Consider the following 23,243-nt stretch of genomic DNA (forward strand, 5'->3'; position numbering starts at 1 on the left):
TCTTAGCACATGTTTCTTATCTGGTATTGTTTATCTCTAACTACTAATTTGCAGATGAAGAAGCTGATCGAAAGAAGAAAAAAAAGGACAAAGTCATGGGGGAGCAAATCGGTGTCATGCCAGATTTAAGATACAGGTTTGGTACAGAAAGCACAGATCGGGGTAAAAAACCTCAAATATTTTCCAAGCCAAGCATCAAGTCTGATGGGCCAAATGCATTGGATTTCATTGGAGATCAGAAGGAGGTTGTTGTCCTTTCTTCCTCTCTAATTCTGTCGTGCTCCACTTATATTAATAGGAAATTGTAGGCATGTCTTTAGTATGTCAAGCAGATGGTGCAATCATCTGATTTTCTTCTTAGCTGCAGGCTGAAGTGTTTGCTACTAAAAGAACCCTATCTAGCAAGGTGAAATCCAAGAAAAAATTTGATATTGTGGACACTGGATTATTTAACAAAAAGGTTAAAATACTAGGGGATGGAATAAAGGTAAATGTCCCCAAGTTATTTTGATTATGCTGCTTATTTTGAATTCCAATATATCCTTGCCAAGTGTTTCTTGATTCTTATAAGACATGTAACTGATGTGATACTCTCCTTGGATGCAGCCCGTGAAAGAGAAGAAGTCAGCAAGAGACAGTTTTGTCTGTGGGGCCTGTGGTCAGGTTTGTGGTTATATTTGAATAATCATCTTATTCTTTCCAGAGTTATGAAGGCTAATCAATTGACTGGTCTTGTTATGCAGCTTGGTCACATGAGAACTAATAAGAATTGTCCCAAGTATGGGGAAGATGTGGATGCACGAGCAGAAAGCACTGATCTGGAAAAGACTACAGGAAAAGCCATTAGTTCTATCGATCCCTTGGATCATCCCCAGATCTTCTCGAAGAAAGTCATCCAAAAAAGTGGAACAAAGAATGTGATGATTGAAGTTCATGAGGATGATAATTCCAGTTCAAAGGCCAAAGTTCTGAAGGTCAAATGTGGCTCAACCGACAAGCTTCCTGATAAACCTACTCCTGCCACCTCATTTAATTCTGACATGCCAGTGACTTCAGATGCTGAAACTGGAACTGTACCACCCCCCATAAAATTCAATAAAATAAAGTTTTCAAATAAGATGAGAGCAGAGGATATTTCCAATGAAGCTCACAAGCCCTCCATTCTGATAAGGCCACCAACGGAGACTGCAGACTCACAGCGCAGCAAGAAAATTGTAATTAAGCAACTTAAGGACTCTGCAAGTGTGGATGAAAGCTTTCTGGAAGGAAGCAGTGGCATGGATTTCAGGAAGACGAAGAAAATCAATGAATTGTCGTACTTGGGGCAGCAAGATAGAGAACACTTTTTTGAAGAGGCTTTAGAAAGGAAAAGAATGGATGATAAACGATTATGGGAAGAGGAAGAGAGGAGGAGAGTTGCTCTAAGGCAGAGAGAAGAAAGAGCCAAAATGATATATGAGCGACAGAAGGCACTAGAGGAGCAGGAGAAGTTAGCGGCAATTGAAAGCTATCAAGATGCCATAAGAAGAGAGAGGGAAGAAGAAGAACGTCTAAAGGAAAAGAAGAAGAAAAAGAAGAAGCCTGAAATAAGAGATGAGTACTTGGACGATTTTCTTCCCAGAAGAAATGACAGAAGGATACCAGATCGAGACAGATCGGTGAAGCGGAGGCAACCTTTTGAGTCCGGAAGGCATGCTAAAGAGCATGCACCACCAGCAAAGCGCCGAAGAGCGGGAGAGGTAACTAAATCTATTATGCTTGTTTATCTCTGCAGGTATTAGTGATAGTCCATTTACTATGGCCATAGATGCTGTGGACCTAGACCATCTAATCCTTATTTCATTTTGTGCTGTGTCCAAGTGATCTAGCTGACCTTTCTCTCATGTTCCTGTTGGCCAATTTGGTTGCATGGTGGTGTTTATAGAATTTTCTGATAGGAAATGAATAGTACTAGTTAGGAGAAAATACGGCTAACTGCCGTCATGGTGGGTGGAGTGTCTTTTTTTTTTTTTTTTTGAAAAAGTGAGGCTTATGCCTCCTTGCATGTGAAATAGAAAGGGAAAAAGAGAAAGGCCTACTGCCTACTTACTCTCATAGGAATATTGATCATGCATCTACTCTGATGAGTGTTGTTTGACTGTCACATCTTAAGGAAGAACACATTCTCTGTATGCATAATTATTTCATTGTTGGTCAGTTAACTGCAGTTAGAAAAACAAGATGTTTGCAGGAAAAACCTCTGATCTTATTTGATCTGTTCTTTCTGATAGTTCCTTACTTCCTCTGTATTGCGAAAGGGCAGATGTGTAGTAGTCTTTTCATTTAACTGAAATGTGGTTGAATTTGTTTGAAGGTTGGTTTGTCAAATATTTTGGAAGAAATTGTTGACACACTGAAGTCAAATGTGGAAGTATCTTACCTCTTCTTGAAACCAGTGACCCGAAAAGAAGCTCCAGATTATCACAAGTATGTAAAGCGTCCTATGGACCTATCTACAATCAAAGAGAAAGCCAGGAAACTGGAATATAAAAACCGCGGGCAATTCAGGCATGATGTGGCACAGATCACCATCAATGCACATATATACAATGATGTGCGCAACCCAGGTATTCCCCCCCTTGCGGATCAGCTTCTAGAGATTTGTGACTACTTGCTGGAAGAGAATGATTCCATCTTAGCTGAAGCTGAAGCTGGTATTGGACGATGATACTTCATATTTGTACCCTTATCTCTGTTGGATTTTAAGTGCCATTAAGCAAGCTTTCATCGGTCACTCTTGATCTAGTGGTTTCAGCAAATGGATAGCTATCTATCGTTCAGCGATCAGAGGATAGATCTTTTGGATGTGTTAGTTGCAGCCACCCGAAACATGTATCAGATGATGAAGATGTGACTGAAGGGATCGTATCCCAACTGTATAGTGGGATTTAGTAGCTGATATGGCACTGTACCATTTTGTTCTACCTCATAGTTAATGTTGAAAGGCAACACGAAAATGGGGTGTGGATGAGAGAATGGGTAGTGTATCTTAATGTATAGAGTAGTAGCTCAATTATGTGACATATGTGCACTTTGTTTGAAACTTTTTAGTTATGTAAATCTTAGCAATTACCCGGTTATTCCTCATAGTCCAGTGGATTCAAATTTTCCCCTTTCTGCTATGTGAATAGAAATTTCAGCTAATCAATTGGATTTATTCCTCATAGCACATCTTGCTGTTTTAACTATTGTGAGTTTTAATTATGTGGAAATTGGAATGGTCTATGGTAAATGGAGTCCTAATTCCCTTGAGTTTCTTCTTGTTGAGGACTTTTCATTATAATGGCATTTTTTTAATATCTAACTTCTGTATTGTGATTCAATGCGACTCATATTTTATCTGTTTGCTAAATATATTAAAAAAGTAATTAATGTTTGACGTTTAAATGCATATATTCTAGAGGATAAGGATGTATTCAACAAATATTATGCGCCAATAATATTTGTTAAAATGGATTTTTTATTTTATATTTCTCAACATGGAGTCAAAGAAAAGCAATCATAAGTTAGGTACAATGAATGCCTCAGCTTTAATTTTTTATGCCCATGGTTCCCAAAGTCATTTTGTTTGAAGTTGTTGAGTGTTGAAGTGATGGTTGTTAGGATAGTGCTAAAAAATTGTTATTGAGTAGTATTACTTGAAATCTATTCTATTAACTTGTAATCCAAATATTTAAGAAGGATTATGTGTTTTTTATATGGCACATGAAAGAATATGTTATTTTCCCTTATTAGTAGAAAGAAATTAGAGAATCTATCTTGTTTTTTTATAATTTGAGTAATTTCCTATAGATTCATTGATTGAGGTTTCCTATATTTTCGTTAGTTGATCAAATCTTTATTTTGTAATATTAGAATCTCTATCTCATGGAAGTAATATCACTTTCGTCCTTCAATTTGTGTAGAAAATCAAACCGTCACTTAAACATAGCTCTCATGCTATCTAAATTTTGGCCATTGACAGTGTAATTTTATAAATACAAAATAGGGAAAACTACGTAGTGTAATCGCTCCCAAAAATTATTACCGGTAAAATATATTTTTTTGTATATTAATGCATAATAGATATATATTACTTTTTATATTTGACTGGCTAGCCAAAATGTAAATTGCCCTACAAAATACTACCCTTTTGATTGTAAAGTTATCACTTCATGATATACTAGTATCAAAAAGGCAAACCATCTAAACTGATAAATAATAATCGATTAATACTTTAATATTAAGATATGAGAGCAAAAGTATCTCTAGCTTAAATTTTAAAATGATACTCATATCTTGTTATTGATATCTAAAATTGAAAGAAAACCTTAATTTTCATATAATATTGGAAGGATAAAATGATTTTCATCTGTTTTTATTTGTTTATATTTGCAAAATATTAGGGAAGAAAATGTGCAAGCAGCTATTAACACTTGCATTAGTGTAACTTGTTTACATCACGCTCTTTGAAATGCAATTATTTTCCGTGGGAATACGAAATACCTCGTGTGACTGCTTTTTTTATTTGCATAACATAAAAAGAGGTACTTCTGATTAGCACATAGGAGTAGCAAATACAGATAACCAAAAAGAGAGGGTAATATGTACTAAAAAGTTTGGAGCATATAACTTCCAGAAACGACAAAAGATGACAGTATACCTTAAAATATGCTGACGCCAGATCACTCAATATCCAACGGCCAAGATCTCCTCAATTCCCAATCTCTAATTGGTTTGCTTACTATTCTATCCAGAGCTGAGGCAGCCACCCAACAGCAAAGCCAAAAACATCACAAACTCTTCTTTTTTCTCACTAGTCTTTTGAGTGGACCCCACTTCACTATCCCCCTGGTATTTGACCCACCCAACTATAGTCACCTATCTCACCACACCGCTACCTCAAAAGGGCAAAAAACAAACTGTAAAACCAATAAATTCAGTGTTCAGTTATTGAAAGAGAGAGAAAGAGGAAAAAACAGTGAAACCTCTAAAGACTCAAAACTAAACTTTCAAGAATTACCAGTCAGGTGACTTTTGCATACATATAGTGAAAACCCCACTTGTAAAGTTGTGTTCTTTAGGCATATTTGTGGATATTTTGTGTAATTAAATTACGGTTTTTGGTTGGGGGATCTTGCTTTTTGTAAGAATTACCAATCTTGTGACTTGTGTATATATATATATAGTGAAAAACCCACTTGTAAAGTTATGTGCTTTATGCATATTTGTGGATATTTTTGTCTAAGTGAATTAGGGTTTTGGGGGGATCTTGCTTTTTTGTGTATTAGGGTTTTGTGGTAAATTTTCTTGAATTAACTTAGAGATCTGTGTGGAGTGCTTTATTGATTGTTGTTTCTTTGTTTTTTGGGGTGATTCTGGGGAAAAGGGTATTTTGTCTAAATGCAGACTAGGTATATGGAGAGGACAAAATCTATGAAGAGGAGCTTGGAGGGTGATGAGGAGCAGCAGCCTGAGCGTAAAAGGCCTGCTTTAGCTAGGTAAAAGCTGTTTTTTTTCTTGGATTGCCCTTATTTTGTTGCTATATTGATGTTATTTGGTATGATGATGATATGAGTCGGGCTTAAATGAGAGACATGGTCAATGAGAATTCTTACCGTCGACCCCACCTCTACCTGTTTGGGACCGAGGCACAATAGTAGTTGTTGCTATACTGATGTGTTTTCCTTGCTAACTTTTATAAATGAATGGTGAGTTTTTAGGCAGCTGAAAAGTTCATTATTTAGTCACTTCAATTCGAATCTGTGGTGTGAAACAGTCGTAATGGCGTTTCGTCTAAATTTATCACTTGGGATTTTGATTTGCAAGAAAAATAATTGTCATTTGGACCCTTTCGCTGATTCATCATTGTAACTACTGAAAAGTTAATCCTGTTGAAGTAAAAGTTGTGACCTAAAGAATCTAGACACAGTATTAATTCATTAGACAGTATTTTTTGGGATTTTACTGGGTTGTTGTTGTTGTTCTCTTGAAAACCAAAAATATCGTTGGTGTAAGAATGTGCAATTCATTTTATTTTTTTGTTGTTGTCATATTTGTCTGATCCTACCATTGTAAACTGTGATTTTGGTCTTCTAATGGCTATAATCCTTGTACATTTCTAATGCAAACTTTCACGTATTCTGATATTGATTTCTTGTTATAGCTTTGATTAAGCCATGTTTGACATTTATGTCAGTTTTGAGTCATGTTAAACGAAAGTTTCTTAACAGTTTGCTCAATGTACATCTATTAGGATTTGGGAAACTATGTACTAGTAGGTTTCTTGGGTTGCTTTTTTTTTTTTAAATTTGGGTGGGGGGGTTGAGGCAGAGGGCTCTGGAGATAAATAAGTACATACTTTGGTGTCGTTACCTATTTGTTGTGTGCCATCATATTGCTTAAATTGTCATTGACAGATGTTTACCTGTACACATTCTCTCTTCCTAAAAGAAGTCGTAGATATCAAATCTTAAATTTTTATGCAGTGTAATTGTGGAAGCTCTCAAGGTGGATAGCCTTCAAAGGCTCTGCTCATCGTTGGAACCGATTCTTCGGAGAGTTGTAAGATACTTAGCATTAGGATTTGGTTTTTGCCTGTCATCTCTCTCTCTCCTAAAATATGTTTAATGTTGGAAAAGTAATTCCTTTCGTAATCTTCAATTGTTTGATCCTGCTAGAAAAAATTACTCCTTTATTACATCCTAATGTTTTGCGTTTTTTCTTTTTATGTGGAGCTAGAACGTGGAAATTCATCTTGACTGGTGGTAGATATTTATTCTGATAAGAGTTATCTTCCTTCAACTGGAAAAGCTAACTTTGTTCTTTCCTTTATGTTTTTAAAATTATACCTGTTGTATTATTATTACTTTCTGCACCCTTCTCTATACAAGGATCAAATGCATAGTTGATTTTGCTATATGCTATTAGCGGGTCAGAAGATGAATGACCCTTATGACATATAATCATATAAAAACTTGTACAAATATACATCATCCAATTTTCCACTGTGTGGTGAGAATTATCTCTTATGATATCAGTTATTTGAAGTCTAGGCTTCTTATTGGATTTTCACCATTTGAACTGAACAGGTTAGTGAAGAGGTGGAACGAGCGTTGGCTAAATTAGGACCTGCCAGAGTTGCTGGAAGGTTAGGATCTCAACCGTGTCATTTTGCATCTAAGTCAGTCACGGTTTTCTTATGCATACTATTTGGAAAAGTTTTTGCATTATTATGCTTCTAGGTGAGAGGACTCTACCTTTTCATTTGAAAAAGGCAGAATAGCCAAATAGACACATGTAATTGCTCTAGATCGTGTTTCTGGCCCCTCAACTTCACGGGGTTTCATTTAGGCACTGGTACGTGTTCAAAACTAGTCTTTTAAACCTCTCTGATGCTATGCTTTCCTCAATCGCTATCCACATCAGATAAAAATATGCCACATCATCATTTGTATTTTACATAAGCTATTTTCTTTAAAAATTCCGAATACTACTCCCATTTTCTTTTGTCGTCTTCCTCCCTCCCTCGCAATTATTCCCATTTCTTTCTCTTCCATCTACTACCACCCACATCTAGCAACTTCTTGAATCCAATTTTTTTTAGATCTTTGAATCTAGATTCACAGAGGCATCAGTTATGGGTTGTGAAAAAGACTAGTTGATGGATTAGAAATCAACAGAAACGGGGAAATTTTGGTGAGGCAATTTCTATCCAATGGGGAAAAAGTTAGTACCACAAGTTGCATTATCTTCAAGCAATCCCTTTTCTAGAAAGAGTAAATTAGCAAAGTAGTGAGAGCTTTACAGGGGGTAAGAGAGAACGTCTATACTAGTAATGGCTTTTCTTCTATTAGGGAGAGCAGGGTAAAGTTTGTTACTGAGATTCAAAGGTGGCGTAATCTCTGATTCATTGTTGACAGTGGAAGAAGGTAAAGAACCCGGTTGACAACGACAGAAAATTTCAAAGGGGGTGTTGAAGAAGTGGTTTTGCAATCATTGATAATCCCATTTTTTAGATAAGCCAGATGAAATATGTGACTCTTGAACCAAATATTCTTTGGGTGGTGTACCATTTGAGTGGTGTTGCTAGTTCTTGAATTTTGGGAAGAAGAAGAGTGGATCTGCTGGTAGTGATGTTGCTGGTTCCTTAATTTGGGAAAAGAAGAGTAGGTCTGCTGGTGTTTGTGATGGCGGTGACTGAAAAATAGCAGTGTATTGGTGAGTTTTTTTGGATGAAAATGGCGGTTCACCCATGGGAAGAAGGGCGAGGAAGACAGAACAAAAGAATTGAGGGGAGAAGGGGGAGGGGAAATTTTGTTTTTACCTTTGTTCTTTCTTTTTCAATTTTATTTTTTCCCGACTTTTAATATTTTTTTAAAATCAAAACCACTGCATTCACTCTCTTTAGGGGCGTGATCTCACACAGTTTCTCAAACTCTGCCATTTAAATTCCACATAAGCTTAGTCAATGGTCAGAGAGGATTAAAACGCTAGTTTTGAACACGTCTAGGTGCCTAAATGAAACCCCGTGAAGTTGGGGGCTGGGAACAGAATCTCGTGCAAGTACATGTGTCTATTTGGCTATTCTGTAAAAAAATGCTTCTAGGTGAGAGGGATGAAGATCACGTGGACCTTGTGGTTATATTGAACAGTATGTGTAGTTCAAGTTAATTTTGTCAAAACAGTTTAAAAAAAAAAAGAAATCAAAAGAAGTATTTTGTGGAGGTACCTGATTGACTCTTCTGAATTCAAAAATCCTAAATAAGTTAGTTCACTCTTTGGCCATCGCTTAGTACTTTCTTTGAATACATAGACGCAGATGCAGTGTGCATCATGTTGTGATTCTCTTTTTCTGAACATTGAGTAATGCTTATTATCTAATTTAAAGAAGAGTATTCCTACTGTGCTACAGTAACATATACATACATGATACATACAGTAACATATTCATACATGATACATCCTTCTTTTTTCTTTTCTCGAAAATAACGGGGTGTCCAAGACAACTTGCACCCAGCTCGACTATTCCACCGAACCCCAATGTACTATATGTGATTGAGGTTTATTGGGAAATAGGCCAAATCCATACACAACCCCTTAAAGTTGTCACCATTTTCCACTTAGACACCTCAACTATGACATTTACCTATTGAGCACTTCATGTGGTACAAAATTATGCCTATTGAACATTTTTTACTGACATGTACAAATGTGTGTGTGTCACTTTTTCCTAGTTCTTGAATTTTTGGAAGAAGAAGAGTGGATCTGCTGGTAGTGATGTTGCTAGTTCCTTAATTTGGGAAAAGAAGAGTAGGTCTGCTGGTGTTTTGTGATGGCGGTGACTGAAAAATAGCAGTGTATTGGTGTGAGTTTTTTTTGGATGAAAGTGGTGGTTCACCCATGGGAAGAAGGATTTCCCGGCGATTGCGTTTTCTTCTCAAACCACCTACACCATCTCCTCCTTCAAATCCGGCAACCACTACCCGTTTCTCCTTCACATTCGTTGGCCGCTGCCTCCACCAGTCAATTGAAAAAGTGAAACTTCCTATCATGGCAATTAGAAAATCAAAGCCCAATAATTGAAAGTACTACTCCCTCCGTTTCAATTTAAATGACACACTTTCCTTATTATTCCGTTCCAAAAAGAAAGACACATTTCTATATTTAGAAACAATTTAACTTTGAACTTTTCATTTTACCTACTTTACCCTTAATGAGAAGCTTTTATAGCTACACAAATATTATGGCCCCACAAAGATTTTCCCCCTTAAGCTTTTAGGACCACATGTTTCAAAAGTCTTTTTTTTCTTTTTTAAACTTTGTGCCAAGTCAAACTACCTCATCTAAATTGAAACGGAGGGAGTAATACTTTTGTGTATGTCTTTGTCAAAGATGCAACAATTTGTAGCATTGCAAGACAAAGAGTGAACAATACTATATAGAGGCAGCATTCTAAAACAGATAACATAAGCTGACCCTAATGGGGAAAGCAAAGCAGATAACATAAGCTGACCCTAATGGGGAAAGCACCTTTTCTTCTCCATATTTGATAAAAATCTGAGAAAGATAAAATTCTAGTAAAGAAGGCCATAGCTAACGGGATTTCACCAGAAAATGCTTTTGGCCGGCTGAGAGCTGTTTCAGCCTTTCTCCCCCACCTCCTCCTCCTTATTCCTCAGATTCGGCGACTACCATCACAACCTCCTCCTCCTCGGGCCACCTCCTCATCTTTTCTCCGTATTTTTTGTTAAATCTTGAGTTTTATTTTAGATTTTTTATGTATTTCTTTTTATTTGGCTGACATATATTTTCTTAATTGGTTTATTTTGTCACCTCAAAAGAGAGTAATGTTCACGCTTTAGAGTTAGTTTGGGGCTGTCAAATTTGTGTTCAATAGGCATAATTTTGTACCACATGAAGTGCTCAATAGGTAAATGTCATAGTTGAGGTGTCTAAGTGGAAAATGGTGACAACTTTAAGGGGTTGTGTATGGATTTGGCCTGTTAAATATTAAGCATATCAAGTTCATTTTAAGAATTTTTAAAAATATGTGGCCATAAGCAATCAAAATAGATGTTACTACTTTAGCTTCCTTGTCAAAAGAAAAGAAAAAGATGTATACTATTTAATTTATCTATGTATAACTGAGTATGCAATCTAGTTTTTAGTAGATGCAATCCTAAAATCTTCAGGTTTCAGGTCATCTCCTAAGAGAATTGAAGGGTCCGATGGAAGAAACTTGCAGCTTCAGTTCAGGTCTAGGCTATCTTTGCCTCTGTTCACTGGAGGCAAAGTAGAAGGGGAGCACGGTGCTGCTATCCATGTTGTGTTGATTGATGCAGATACTGGCCATCTTGTGACTACTGGAGCTGAATCATGTATAAAACTGGATGTTGTTGTGCTAGAAGGTGATTTCAACACTGAAGATGATGAAGGATGGACGCAAGAAGAATTTGACAGTCATGTTGTTAAAGAGCGTGAAGGAAAGAGACCTCTTTTAACTGGTGAGTTGCAAGTTACACTCAAGGAAGGTGTTGGAACTCTAGGGGATCTCACATTTACAGATAATTCAAGTTGGATAAGGAGCAGGAAATTTAGACTTGGCATGAAAGTTGCTTCTGGATATTGTGAAGGCGTACGCATACGAGAAGCAAAGACTGAGGCTTTCACTGTTAAAGATCACCGTGGAGAATGTAGGCTGCTTAGTCTAAACATTTTGCTGTTGCTTTTATTCATTCTAAAACAGTTATTGACTATTTCTCGATTTCTTACTCTCCCTTAATAGTGTACAAGAAACATTATCCACCAGCTCTAAATGATGATGTCTGGAGATTGGAGAAGATAGGCAAGGATGGTTCCTTCCACAAGAGGTTAAATAAGGCTGAGATATTTACTGTCGAAGACTTCCTTAGGCTTGTGGTTAGAGACCCGCAGAAACTACGGAATGTGAGTAGTGTCTTTAGTGGGATATAAAAAGGAAATTGAAAAGAACGAGATTTTTAACTTTACATTACGTTGCACCTTGTCTTCTCAATTACTTGTATTTTTGGCAGATCCTTGGAAGCGGTATGTCAAATAAGATGTGGGATGCTCTAATAGAGCATGCAAAGACTTGTGTCTTGAGTGGGAAGCTTTATGTTTATTATTCTGATGATTCAAGAAATGTGGGTGTTGTTTTCAACAATATTTATGAGCTGAATGGCCTTATAGCTGGTGAACAATACTATTCGGCAGATTCACTTTCAGACAGCCAGAAGGTTGTTTATTCTTTGTATATATGACACGATTTTCTCTCCTTTCCTTTTTTAGTTATATTTAGGGTTGTTATTACTGGATTTGTAATGTACTATTGTACTGTGTTAACTCTAAGGAATCTGGCTGTGCGTTCAGCTGAATTTTTTGAAAATCTGGATTGTGGTCCAATATTATATGTAGTTGTGGTGCTTACGTTTTGATAAAGAACGTGCCAGCTTCTTATGGAGTTAAAACCTGCAGGTATATGTAGATTCATTGGTCAAGAAAGCGTATGATAATTGGAATCAAGTTGTTGAATATGATGGCAAGTCATTTTTGAATATTAAGCAAAATCAAAAAGCAAGCTCTTCGAGGAACGAGCTTGCTGTTGGGCCAGTGGATTATCCCAACAACGTGGTTAATCAGCTTCCACAATCACGACTTCCTGTTTCAGTCCAATCTGAGCAATCTGCTATGGACCCCAACTTGCTAATTGGAGGTAAAATGTTAATTTTTCAGAATTTTATACTTTTCTTGGTAGTAGTGTTTTATCTAGTCTATGAGTCATTGATGGTATGCCTAGCTTTACTTTGAATCTTGGATGCTGTACTTTGAATCTTGATCCATTTTAGTGGTCGATTGGGAGAGCTTGGAAGAAATGTAAACGAATACATCTTTAACATGAAATCTTATCTCCAGAGTACATACTGGACCATTTCACTGCTGAGAATAGTAGACTTGAATTAAGATTGCCTTTCATAGTGTAGATGTTGCAATTCAAGTACAGATTTGTGGAAAATCTCGGAAATGGTGCATTGTTTTCACATTACATAAGTTTAAGCTTGTGCGATTAATATAAATAATGTAACTTTTAGTTTAAAGCTACACTGGTCTTTTTGTTATCTTTCCTCCAAAAAACAAAACTAGACTACTCTTAGGTTGTGCTTGGCGATATAAAGGTAACACATACTTGTTGCATGTCAATAACTGACCCCTTCACTTTCATTTTCATTTTGTTTTTGCTTCAGAAGCTACTTTTGCCTATACCGTTTGTGCAAGTTAACTTTTCTTAATATGTGGGATGATTTGGATGTGGTAATGGATTATAGACTCAGGGGGAACTTGTCAAATAGGTTGTTAACATGTAACGAGGAAATATTGCTGTGAGGTCTCACCATAGATAGACATTTATGTGGTAGTTTTGGCAGGATTTTATACAAATCTCCTGAGCCTAGTACTTTTCTTGGGAAAAGTGACTGATAAAATAGATGATCTAGGTTAGTGGAATTTGAGATCAAGAGAGTATGTGATGATCAGGGACTGTTGCTAAAGCTTGCATTTTTGGGAGGAGAAGACACGGCCGTATAGTGATGAGAATCCATTTTTCTTTCTAGTTTCGAATAAATTAAAGTTGTCGCTTTTCTTTTTCTTTACTTGGGTTATTTGGATGGGGGGATGTGTTGCTGCTGTCATGTTGAGAATAACTATGTTGATGATTACAGTGGATTGTGTAATTGGTCGACAACAATTACAACAAGTTGACATTTATCATGTGTTTGTCGTTCTTTGCATCAATAATTATCCTTAGCTGTAGTGCTGGTTAAGTTGAATAAAGACAATTAGTGGAGCGGCTACTCTGGAGGGTGAAACAAATTGAAAAGATGCATAGTCATCTAACCTTTTCTGAATGTCATGCACCAAATAGTCAGTTTTCTTTGTGATTGTATTGATATATTCACTCTAGGAGATCTTTTTATCAATGTCATAATGCCATAATCTTTTCATTTGGTGTAACAGTTTCAGGTTATAATGACAGCATGGTTGCTAGAATGCCTAACCAAAGTCCGATGATGAATTCTAATTCCCGCTCACAGTTCGAGAGCACTCCATTTGCTCCTCAGCAGCAAATAACCAACACTCATCAGCTCCAAAGTACGAGCTATGACAACAATGTTGGCCTGGCTCTTGGTCCTCCGCAATCATCTTCATTCCAGACAATGACCTCATCTCTCCCACAAACCAATCTTAATCCTTTCGAGGACTGGTCACACAACAGGGACAAGGGAGTGGACGAGTTCTTGTCTGAGGAGGAAATTCGAATGAGAAGCCACGAAATTCTTGAGAATGATGATATGCAACACTTGCTGAGACTCTTCAGCATGGGAGGTGGCCTTGGCTCTGTCAATGTGTCTGAAGACGGATATGGCTTCCCATCTTTCATGCCTTCACCATCTCCTACTTTTGGTTATGATGAGGACCCCAAACGTTCAGGAAAAGCTGTTGTGGGTTGGCTGAAAATTAAGGCTGCAATGAGATGGGGATTCTTTGTGCGGAAGAAGGCAGCTGAGAGGCGGGCACAGATTGTGGAACTGGATGATGAATAAAATATAGCGCTTCGAGGCTTAACCACCGACCATTTGAAGAACTATTCACTAGGCCGTGGTGATGCAGGTCCGAGTAATTAGCTACACAGGAGTTTATTTCCGAGGGATTAGTGAATTCGTTTTCATTCTCTTTGCGTCAAATAGTTTTTCATGTACAGAAGCCTGTACAGTAAGTTCACTTTTAATGCTCTCATTGTTAACTCAATTTGTGCTCTCTTTATCTGTTTCAAGATGTAATGTATTAGTCTGCAGACCCGAAGGGAAATATACTTTCAAAGAACTCGTGGCCCTCCTGTGTGTTGAATTCTATAGGAACTTTTATGATAAACAGGATGCTGATTGGCTTTTGCAATTTGAGCGTTCAGATAAAGCTATTCTCTCTCTTCTTTGGCATTTTAGTGCCAAAAATAATGATAGGTTTAACTAATATGAAAAAGGGGCATACTTTGACTATGCAATTAGGTACTTGTTACTCATATGTTGTATTTTTCTCCCCGACTATTATTTATACGTTGTATGAAGAGACCTTTTCAACAGAACAAAATGCAGTTCATAGGTCCCTGAACTCTGTTGAAATTGCGCAAGCACTCTCCTAAAACTATAATATTTAGATCCCTCTACTTCAACATCTTCGGCATGGAAAACCCTGCACCCTTCTATCAAAATTTTACAACCTATTTGAAATTGTTTTTCAAAAATTTACAACCTTTGCAACGTGTAAGGTTTACCTCAAATGACCTATTTGAAATTGTTTGGTAGTATGCTGTTCCAAACTTGCAAATTTTAAAAAAGAGAAGAAACAAAATAGACCAACTCTAATTCTTTATCCTTTTTCCGTATGAAGACTCTAGGATAGTTTGTTTTCAACACTAATGGAGACTCTAGGATAGTTTGTTTTTAACACTAATGGAAAGTCTAAACTAGAAACAGAAAGTCAATCAATGAGTCATTGGGGTGCCTGAAATGAACCATCTGCGCAAGGTCAATGCCAAGGCATCTGCGCAAGTCAAGGGACTTGAGGTTAGGACAACCCTCAAGAATCGCCTCAAGCCCCTGAGCTGTCAAAGTATTGCCAATAAGTTGAAGCTGGCGTAGTGAAGGCAAGTGGGCTGCAATAGCAAGAGCATCCTCGTTTTTCTCTTCCTCGGTCTCAAAGTCTACAGCATCAAAGTGACACAATGAGAATGACATCAACCTCGGGCAGTGCACACCTAGAGCCTCAATGCAGGCAGGTGTGATAAAGCAGTCTTGGAGACTCAGCTCCTCCAAATGACACAATCTTGAAGCCACTTTCATCAGACCCGAATAGATAGGGGTGCCCCATCCTCCTGAGCAACCCCTAAGCCACAACCTTCTTAAGGTGCTGGACCTGTGGAGTGAAGGTTAGTAAAAGAAAGGTTAATACTCATGTTACTAATTTCTAAAAGTTTCGGCACACTGCTAATCGCAACTACCATAAAAGTAGTTCTACAAAGGCAATTTCAGTGATCACACATTACTTTCTGCAAGCCACTTAAAATTGCAACATTATGCCTCAACGTTGAGGCTAGATAAGAAAACTAATGCTAGAGAGCAGAGATTGCATGAACTAAAATAGTGCACATGTGAGCACCATGTCAATAGTAACTTTTTTCAGAAATTTGGTACTACACTTTTAAGGTCAACATTTTAACCAGTAAACTACAACTTATTATATTGTATATAATTGCAGCACAATTTAATCTAAAATCAGAAAGCCCAATAACACTTCAAAATTTTAACACTAAAAAATGCTTTAAAATTTTCAGCGGAAAGTACTATCCAATACACTATTATCAATCTTCAACATACTCCACTTACCATCCAAATACTGGAAAACATTTTTTGGGGAAACATTTTTACAAAATTTTCCAGGGACAATATTGTCTTTCTTAGCAAACACCTTCTAATGTGAAATATAGATCATATCAGAACAAAACATAATGAAACTCCCAAAAAAATAAAATAGCTTGACCAGAGGCAAAAGATGGAATCCAAGGCATTAAAAAAACATTACTACTAAAAGGCCATAAACCAAATATCCAAAACAAGTCATAACACGCAATTTAAAAAAAATAAATAAAAAGTACCAAGAAATAACTTTCGGAATTAAGTCGTCTTCAGCTTACTGGTTCTGAAGAAAAAGGGTCAAGTTAAACAGCCTTCACCACCCACAAAGCATCAAAATTTTCATTAGAAGCACAAAAAGAGGAAAAAAAAAAACAAAAAAAAACAAGATAACATTTCAACTACATTGCACTGAGAACATAACACACACATACAAACTCCAGAAATTTTCATTAGACGCACCAAAAAGAGTGTTGAAATTGGCAAAAGTACCACATCGGTGGATGACAATTTTGAATGAGAATTTCACCCTATAAAAGGAGGCCTAATGTTTAGGATTTATACACACCTCTCATTTGCCTTTTATCTTCTTAAGGCATTTGTATCTTCTCTCTTTAGTATTATTTCACTTGTAATTTTGGAGTGGAATAAAATATTGATTGTGTCCGAGGAAGTAGGCAAAATTGGCCGAACCTCGTAAATTCTGGTGTTCTTTTATTGTTGTCTTATTGTCTTGTTTATTATTTAGTGGTTGTCATAATTTTTGGTATAGTAGTTGTGACTCATTCACACTATATACATTTGGCTTCCGCAACAATTGGTATCAGAGCCAAGGTACTGTCTAAGTATGCTCTGTGGTTGCAGCATAGTCTGATCTTCCACATCAGAAAAGATCTATCTTGGTAACTGAGTCAAGGTTCTATCTGAGTATGCTCTGTGGTTGCAGCTTAGTCTGATCTTCCACACCAGAAAGGAAATAATCTTGATTTGTGTCGTCAGCTATTAAATAATATTTGTGTCAAAATGGGAGACAGTAAACAAGAAGAATCTACATCAAGTGTCAATAATACGTCATCGTTGGCATCTTCGCTTATGACAAGAATTGTGTCAAATGCGAAATTTACGGTAGAAATTTTTGACGGGTCAGGACATTTTGGGATGTGGCAAGGCGAGGTTCTAGATGTTCTTTTTCAACAAGGGCTAGATTTTGCCATTGAAGAAAAGAAGCCAGATGTTATTGGAGAAGAAGATTGGAAAATTATCAATCGTGTTGCTTGCGGTACCATTCGATCCTACCTTGCTAGAGAGCAGAAATATCCATACACAAAGGAAACTTCTGCAAGTAAATTATGGAAAGCACTGGAGGATAAATTTTTGAAGAAAAACAGTCAAAATAAATTGTACATGAAGAAGAGACTGTTTCGCTTTACCTATGTTCCTGGTACCACAATGAATGAACATATCACCAGTTTCAATAAGTTGGTCACAGATTTGCAAAATATGGATGCAACTTTTGATGATGGTGACTTGGCCTTGATGTTATTGGGGTCACTTCCTAATGAGTACGAGCACCTTGAAACTACTCTACTCCATGGAAATGACGAAATTTCTCTCAGAGAAGTTTGTTCGGCTTTGTACAGCTATGAACAAAGAAAGGGAGAAAAACAGAAGGGCGGAGAAGAAGAAGCACTAATTGTGAGGGGTCGTCCTCAAAATCAAACGAGGACTAAGAAGGGAAGATCCAAGTCGAGATCTAGACCCAGCAAAGATGAATGTGCCTTTTGTCGAGAAAAGGGGCACTGGAAGAAAGACTGTCCGAAGTTGAAGAATAAGGCCAGACATAACAATGGAAAGGCCATTATGGATTCAAATGTAGCTGATTGTGATGATTCAGACTTCTCATTAGTTACAACAGAGTTATCAACATCATCAGACATATGGTTGATGGACTCGGCTTGTAGCTACCATATGTGTCCCAACAAGGACTGGTTCGTGAATTTTCAAGAAGGAGAATATGGAGTCATCCACACAGCGGATAACAGCCCTCTTACCTCATATGGCATTGGTTCAATAAGATTAAGGAGCCATGATGGAATGATCAGAACATTAACAGATGTTCGATATGTACCGGGTTTGAAGAAGAATCTCATCTCTGTGGGAGCCCTAGAATCAAAAGGGTTCAAAATCATTGCAGAAAATGGAGTGATGAGAATATGCTCCGGTGCACTAGTGGTAATGAAGGCCAATCGGAAGAACAATAACATGTACTGCTATCGTGGTAGCACAGTTATTGGGACAGCAACAGTGACATCCAGTGATGACAAAGAGGCAGAAGCAACCAGGCTATGGCACATGCGCTTGGGACATGCTGGAGGAAAATCCTTGAAAGCTTTATCTAATCAAGGATTGTTAAAAGGCGTAAAGACTTGCAACTTGGAGTTTTGCGAGCATTGTGTCAAAGGGAAACAGACAAGGGTTAAATTTGGTATAGCGATCCATAATACTAAAGGCATTTTGGATTATGTACACTCTGATGTTTGGGGTGCTTCCAAAACACCTTCATTGGGTGGGAAGCACTATTTTGTAACCTTTGTTGATGATTTTTCCCGAAGAGTGTGGGTGTATACAATGAAGAGGAAAGATGAAGTGTTGGGAATTTTTCTCAAATGGAAAACGATGGTGGAGAATCAAACAGGCAGGAGGATCAAGTGTATTCGCACAGACAATGGAGGTGAATACAAAAATGATCATTTCAATAAGGTCTGTGAAAATGATGGCATCGTCCGACACTTCACTGTCAGAAATACACCACAACAGAATGGAGTGGCAGAACGTATGAACCGGACTTTACTAGAGAAGGTACGGTGTATGTTGTCCAATGCTGGCTTGGGCAAAGAATTTTGGGCTGAGGCAATTACATATGCATGCCACCTCATTAATCGTCTACCATCTGCTGCTATTGATGGCAAGACACCATTTGAAAAATGGTATGGAAAACCTGCTGTAGATTATGACTCTTTGCACGTGTTTGGCTCAATTGCATACTATCATGTGAAAGAGTCAAAATTGGATCCGAGAGCAAAGAAGGCTATATTTATGGGGATTACTTCTGGAGTCAAAGGATACCGCTTATGGTGTCCAGAGACAAGGAATATTATATTCAGCAGAGATGTTACCTTTGATGAATCTACCATAACAAATAAGATGACAGTTGAAGATGTCAAACAAACTGGTGGTGCATCAAAGCAGGTGGAGTTTGAGGGAAAATTTATTTTTCCTACACAAGAAGCAGAGGAGGAAACTCATGAAGATTACCCTCTGGAAGAAGAGCCAGTAGAAAGGGAGATTCCAACTCAGGAACCTCGACAACAACTTGAATCAATAGCAACCAGCAGGCCAAAAAGGACAATAACGAAACCTGTTCGTCTTATAGAGACGGTTGCTTGTGCAACCTCAATTGTAGCTGATGGTGTTCCTACCACTTATAAAGACACAATCCAAAGTTCAGAAGAAGATAAGTGGAGGATTGCCATGAATGAAGAAATGCAGTCCCTTCATCAGAATCATACATGGAAATTGGCCAATCTCCCGAAGGGAAAGAAAGCAATTGGGTGCAAATGGGTATTTGCAAAGAAAGAAGGATTTCCTAACCAAGAAGATGTTCGCTACAAAGCAAGATTGGTGGCCAAAGGATATGCTCAAAAGGAGGGAATTGATTACAATGAAGTATTTTCTCCAGTTGTAAAACATTCCTCCATTAGAATTATGTTGGCTTTGGTAGCACAGTTGGATTTGGAACTAGTTCAGATGGATGTAAAAACTGCGTTTTTACATGGAAACTTGGAGGAGGAAATCTACATGACTCAGCCAGAAGGATTCAAAATTGCTGGAAAAGAAAATATAGTATGCAAACTTGAAAAATCGTTGTACGGATTGAAACAATCTTCTAGACAATGGTACAAGCGATTTGACAAGTTTATGTTGCGGCAAGGGTACAAGAGAAGCAAATACGATCATTGTGTGTATTTGCGCAAACTTAATGATGGTTCCTTTGTATATCTTCTCCTATATGTTGATGATATGTTGATAACTTCCAAGAATTCGGAAGAAATTGATAAGTTGAAGATTCAACTGAAGGAGGAGTTCGAGATGAAGGATCTGGGTGAGGCAAAGAAAATTCTTGGCATGGAGATAATAAGAGATAGACGTACAAAGAAACTCTGTTTATCTCAGAAAGAATATTTGAAGAGAGTACTAAAGCGTTTTGGCATAGATAAGAAGACTAAGCCAATTAGTACGCCACTTGCTCCCCATTTTAAGCTAAGTACTACTATGTCGCCAAAGGATGAAACTGAACAGGAGTATATGTCAAGGGTACCATACGCAAATGTTGTTGGTAGCTTGATGTATGCAATGGTTTGTACGAGACCTGACATTTCACAAGCCGTTGGAGTTATTAGCAGATATATGCATAATCCAGGAAAGGAGCATTGGCAAGCTGTGAAATGGATTCTACGGTATATTCATAGTACTGTAGATGTTGGGTTAGTTTTTGAGCAGGAAGGCAATCGGTCTGTAGTTGGATATTGTGACTCAGATTTTGCGGGTGATCTGGACAAACGAAGGTCAACTACTGGTTATGTGTTTACTTTTGCAAAGGCACCAGTTAGTTGGAAGTCTACTTTGCAGTCAACAGTTGCTTTGTCTACAACAGAGGCAGAGTACATGGCTATTACGGAGGCTGTGAAGGAGGCAATTTGGCTTCAGGGGTTGCTAAAGGAGCTTGGTATTGAACAAAAAAATATTACAATTTTTTGTGATAGTCAAAGTGCTATTCAATTAGCGAAGAACCAAGTTTATCATGCAAGGACGAAGCACATTGATGTTCGGTATCATTTCGTACGAGAAATCATAGAAGAAGGTGGAGTCACGGTGAAGAAAATTCATACTACGGAGAACCCTGCTGATATGTTGACAAAAGTGGTGACTGCGGTCAAGTTTCAACATTGTTTGGATTTGATCAACATTGTTGAACACTAAAGATTGAAGATGAAGACACAACCAAAATTTGTTATTGAGAGAAAATTGAAGATGTGGAATTTTGCCAAGGTGGAGATTTGTTGAAATTGGCAAAAGTACCACATCGGTGGATGACAATTTTGAATGAGAATTTCACCCTATAAAAGGAGGCCTAATGTTTAGGATTTATACACACCTCTCATTTGCCTTTTATCTTCTTAAGGCATTTGTATCTTCTCTCTTTAGTATTATTTTACTTGTAATTTTGGAGTGGAATAAAATATTGATTGTGTCCGAGGAAGTAGGCAAAATTGGCCGAACCTCGTAAATTCTGGTGTTCTTTTATTGTTGTCTTATTGTCTTGTTTATTATTTAGTGGTTGTCATAATTTTTGGTATAGTAGTTATAACTCATTCACACTATATACATTTGGCTTCCGCAACAAAGAGGAAAACAAAGAAAGAAACCACATTCAAAGAACTACATTGCACGGGTAACCAAAAAAACCCACATGCTTAACTTCAAGAAAATATCAAACTTAGCTAAAACTACAATACCTAAAGCTCAAATGAGGCGGATGAAGAAACAATAAAGAGCTGAAACCCTAATGTACGACAAGAGAGAGAAAAAAAGTGAGGTAATAGAGCTAGGCCTGTGACAGAAGAGAGGATTTGAAGGGTCAAAGCAAGGATTTTATTTCAAAGCAATCTCACATGTTTCTCCTTATCGGAATGGTCTCGAAAGAAAATCGGATTTCATATTTAACGTAGTAATTTTCGACAGCAACCAGTGCACCTATATAATAAGCATAAACACCGTCTTGACACTCTCTTTCACCCCCCCTGTGTCCCCTTCGTTATAATTTATGTTCTCTTGAAAAATTCACATCCAACAAAGGGTAGAATGGTCTTTTCGGTTTGCTTAGGTGTCACTTTCTGATTTGTATTATCCACAAGAGGATTTAATTAACGATTGTTTGAGTCATTGTTTGCAAAAGGCCAAATGTAAAAAGTGAGTTAGTGTTGACATATGAAAGAGAATGTTTCCCACTCCTATCATCCTATGGATTGGATTTAATGGAAACGATAGGTTGTTAAAAGACCATCAAAGGAAATTAAAAAGAATGCTAAATTGGCAAAGGAATTTTGTAATATTCAAAAAGTGGAGATTTATAAGAGCGATACTCAGAAGGTAGAAGCAATAAATTCCAAAAAATGTCTTTTGCTAATTATTAATTCTCCTTTCCGTATTAATTAGTCTCTATTTCAAAGACACAATTTGGTAGAGAGCAGTCATTTTCAAAAACAAATGTCACAAATGATGTATCTGAAAAACACGACAGATAGTTTGTACTGATAACCATATGTTAATTCATAACGAGTGATTACCTTTCCACTAAGTACGGGATATCGCCTGAGCCGCAAAACGCATACGAGAAGTCAGTGCATTGGCCCTGACTACGCTCGATCGCCGTTGAAAATAGAGCATGCATAACCCTCACCGGTATGCATTTTTGATCCCTCAAGTCGATAACATCCCACATAACTGGCTCTCTCAACAGTCGTCTCCACACCGAGCACACTTTACCGGCGCTTCGCAGTTTATCGATAGTGCTTAGCCTTTGTAAAATATTGACCCAAATGTCTTCCGGAAGATATACCCCTAGTGACTGTGTCGCATATTCCAGTTCAGGTTCGACAACAGCTGATTTCTCATCTCTTAGGCGAAGATTCTCAAAGAGATCTTCCACAATTTTAGTCCAAATCTCCTCCCAGTTCAGCCCCGGCGGCAACAAATCTCCCTTCACTTCCATTTTTTTCCCGACGAAATGACGAGCTATGAACGATTCTCTCCTGCGATGGACAATGAACGATTCTCTCCTGCGATGGACAATGAACGATTCTCTCCGGCGAAACTATAAATGATTCTCTTCCGAAAAACGAAGAGCGATTCTCTCCGGCGAAACTACGAACGATTCTCTTCCACAAAAGTACGAACTATTCTCTCCCGAAAACGAAGAGCGAATCTCTCCGGCGAAACTACGAACGATTCTCTTCCGCAAAAGTACGAACTATTCTCTCCCGAATAACGAAGAGCGATTCTCTCCGGCGAAACTATGAACGACTCTCTTCCGCAAAATTACGAACTATTCTCTCCCACAAAACGAAGAAGGATTCGCTCCGACGAAATGAGAACGATTATCCGGGTGAAATGAACGAA

At 37.6% G+C, this 23,243-nt stretch overlaps 3 protein-coding genes across 9 annotated transcripts in view; 2 read left to right on the forward strand and 1 right to left on the reverse strand.

Moving 5' to 3' along the window:
- LOC107813931 (transcription initiation factor TFIID subunit 1) overlaps positions 1–3,203 on the forward strand; it is a 31,227-nt gene extending 28,024 nt beyond the window's left edge. For 4 of the 7 annotated variants that reach the window (XM_016639255.2, XM_016639254.2, XM_016639257.2 and 1 more), the window contains 5 exons: positions 55–245; positions 362–487; positions 607–663; positions 744–1,739; positions 2,354–3,203. In XM_016639255.2, coding sequence (XP_016494741.2) covers positions 55–245; positions 362–487; positions 607–663; positions 744–1,739; positions 2,354–2,707 — 1,724 coding nt within the window. In that variant the 3' untranslated portion in view covers positions 2,708–3,203. The remainder of the gene's footprint in view (positions 1–54; positions 246–361; positions 488–606; positions 664–743; positions 1,740–2,353) is intronic. The other 3 variants (XM_075236521.1, XM_016639258.2, XM_075236522.1) reach the window with 1 other exon arrangement.
- A 1,570-nt stretch (positions 3,204–4,773) lies between these two features.
- On the forward strand, positions 4,774–14,490 carry LOC107813930 (calmodulin-binding protein 60 B-like). The gene is made up of 9 exons (XM_016639253.2): positions 4,774–5,048; positions 5,408–5,519; positions 6,507–6,582; positions 7,110–7,168; positions 10,720–11,213; positions 11,306–11,466; positions 11,574–11,777; positions 12,016–12,253; positions 13,552–14,490. Exons 2-9 carry the CDS (start codon positions 5,422–5,424, stop codon positions 14,136–14,138), a joined length of 1,917 nt encoding a protein of 638 aa, XP_016494739.1. The 5' UTR covers positions 4,774–5,048; positions 5,408–5,421; the 3' UTR covers positions 14,139–14,490.
- A 563-nt stretch (positions 14,491–15,053) lies between these two features.
- Positions 15,054–22,836, reverse strand: LOC107813925 (F-box protein SKIP19-like). Its single transcript, XM_075237597.1, has 3 exons — positions 22,525–22,836; positions 15,978–16,059; positions 15,054–15,295 (listed from the first exon to the last, which is right to left on the reverse strand). The coding sequence occupies exons 1-3, from the start codon at positions 22,834–22,836 to the stop codon at positions 15,054–15,056; spliced, it is 636 nt and encodes a 211-aa protein (XP_075093698.1).
- Positions 22,837–23,243: the final 407 nt, after the last annotated feature.

Source organism: Nicotiana tabacum, chromosome 18, assembly GCF_000715075.1.
Source record: "Nicotiana tabacum cultivar K326 chromosome 18, ASM71507v2, whole genome shotgun sequence".
NCBI lineage: Eukaryota > Viridiplantae > Streptophyta > Magnoliopsida > Solanales > Solanaceae > Nicotiana > Nicotiana tabacum.

Coding starts and splice junctions, on each gene's coding strand:
- LOC107813930 (XM_016639253.2), top strand. CDS start 5,422: ATGCAGACTAGGTATATGGAGAGGACAAAATCTATGAAGAGGAGCTTG. Junction 5,520..6,506: donor AAAAGGCCTGCTTTAGCTAG/GTAAAAGCTGTT, acceptor ATTTTTATGCAG/TGTAATTGTGGAAGCTCTCA. Junction 12,254..13,551: donor CCCCAACTTGCTAATTGGAG/GTAAAATGTTAA, acceptor TTGGTGTAACAG/TTTCAGGTTATAATGACAGC.
- LOC107813925 (XM_075237597.1), bottom strand. CDS start 22,836: ATGGAAGTGAAGGGAGATTTGTTGCCGCCGGGGCTGAACTGGGAGGAG. Junction 16,060..22,524: donor GGGATCAAAAATGCATACCG/GTGAGGGTTATG, acceptor TCACATTAGAAG/GTGTTTGCTAAGAAAGACAA. Junction 15,296..15,977: donor TGTTTTCCAGTATTTGGATG/GTAAGTGGAGTA, acceptor TTGATGCTGTAG/ACTTTGAGACCGAGGAAGAG.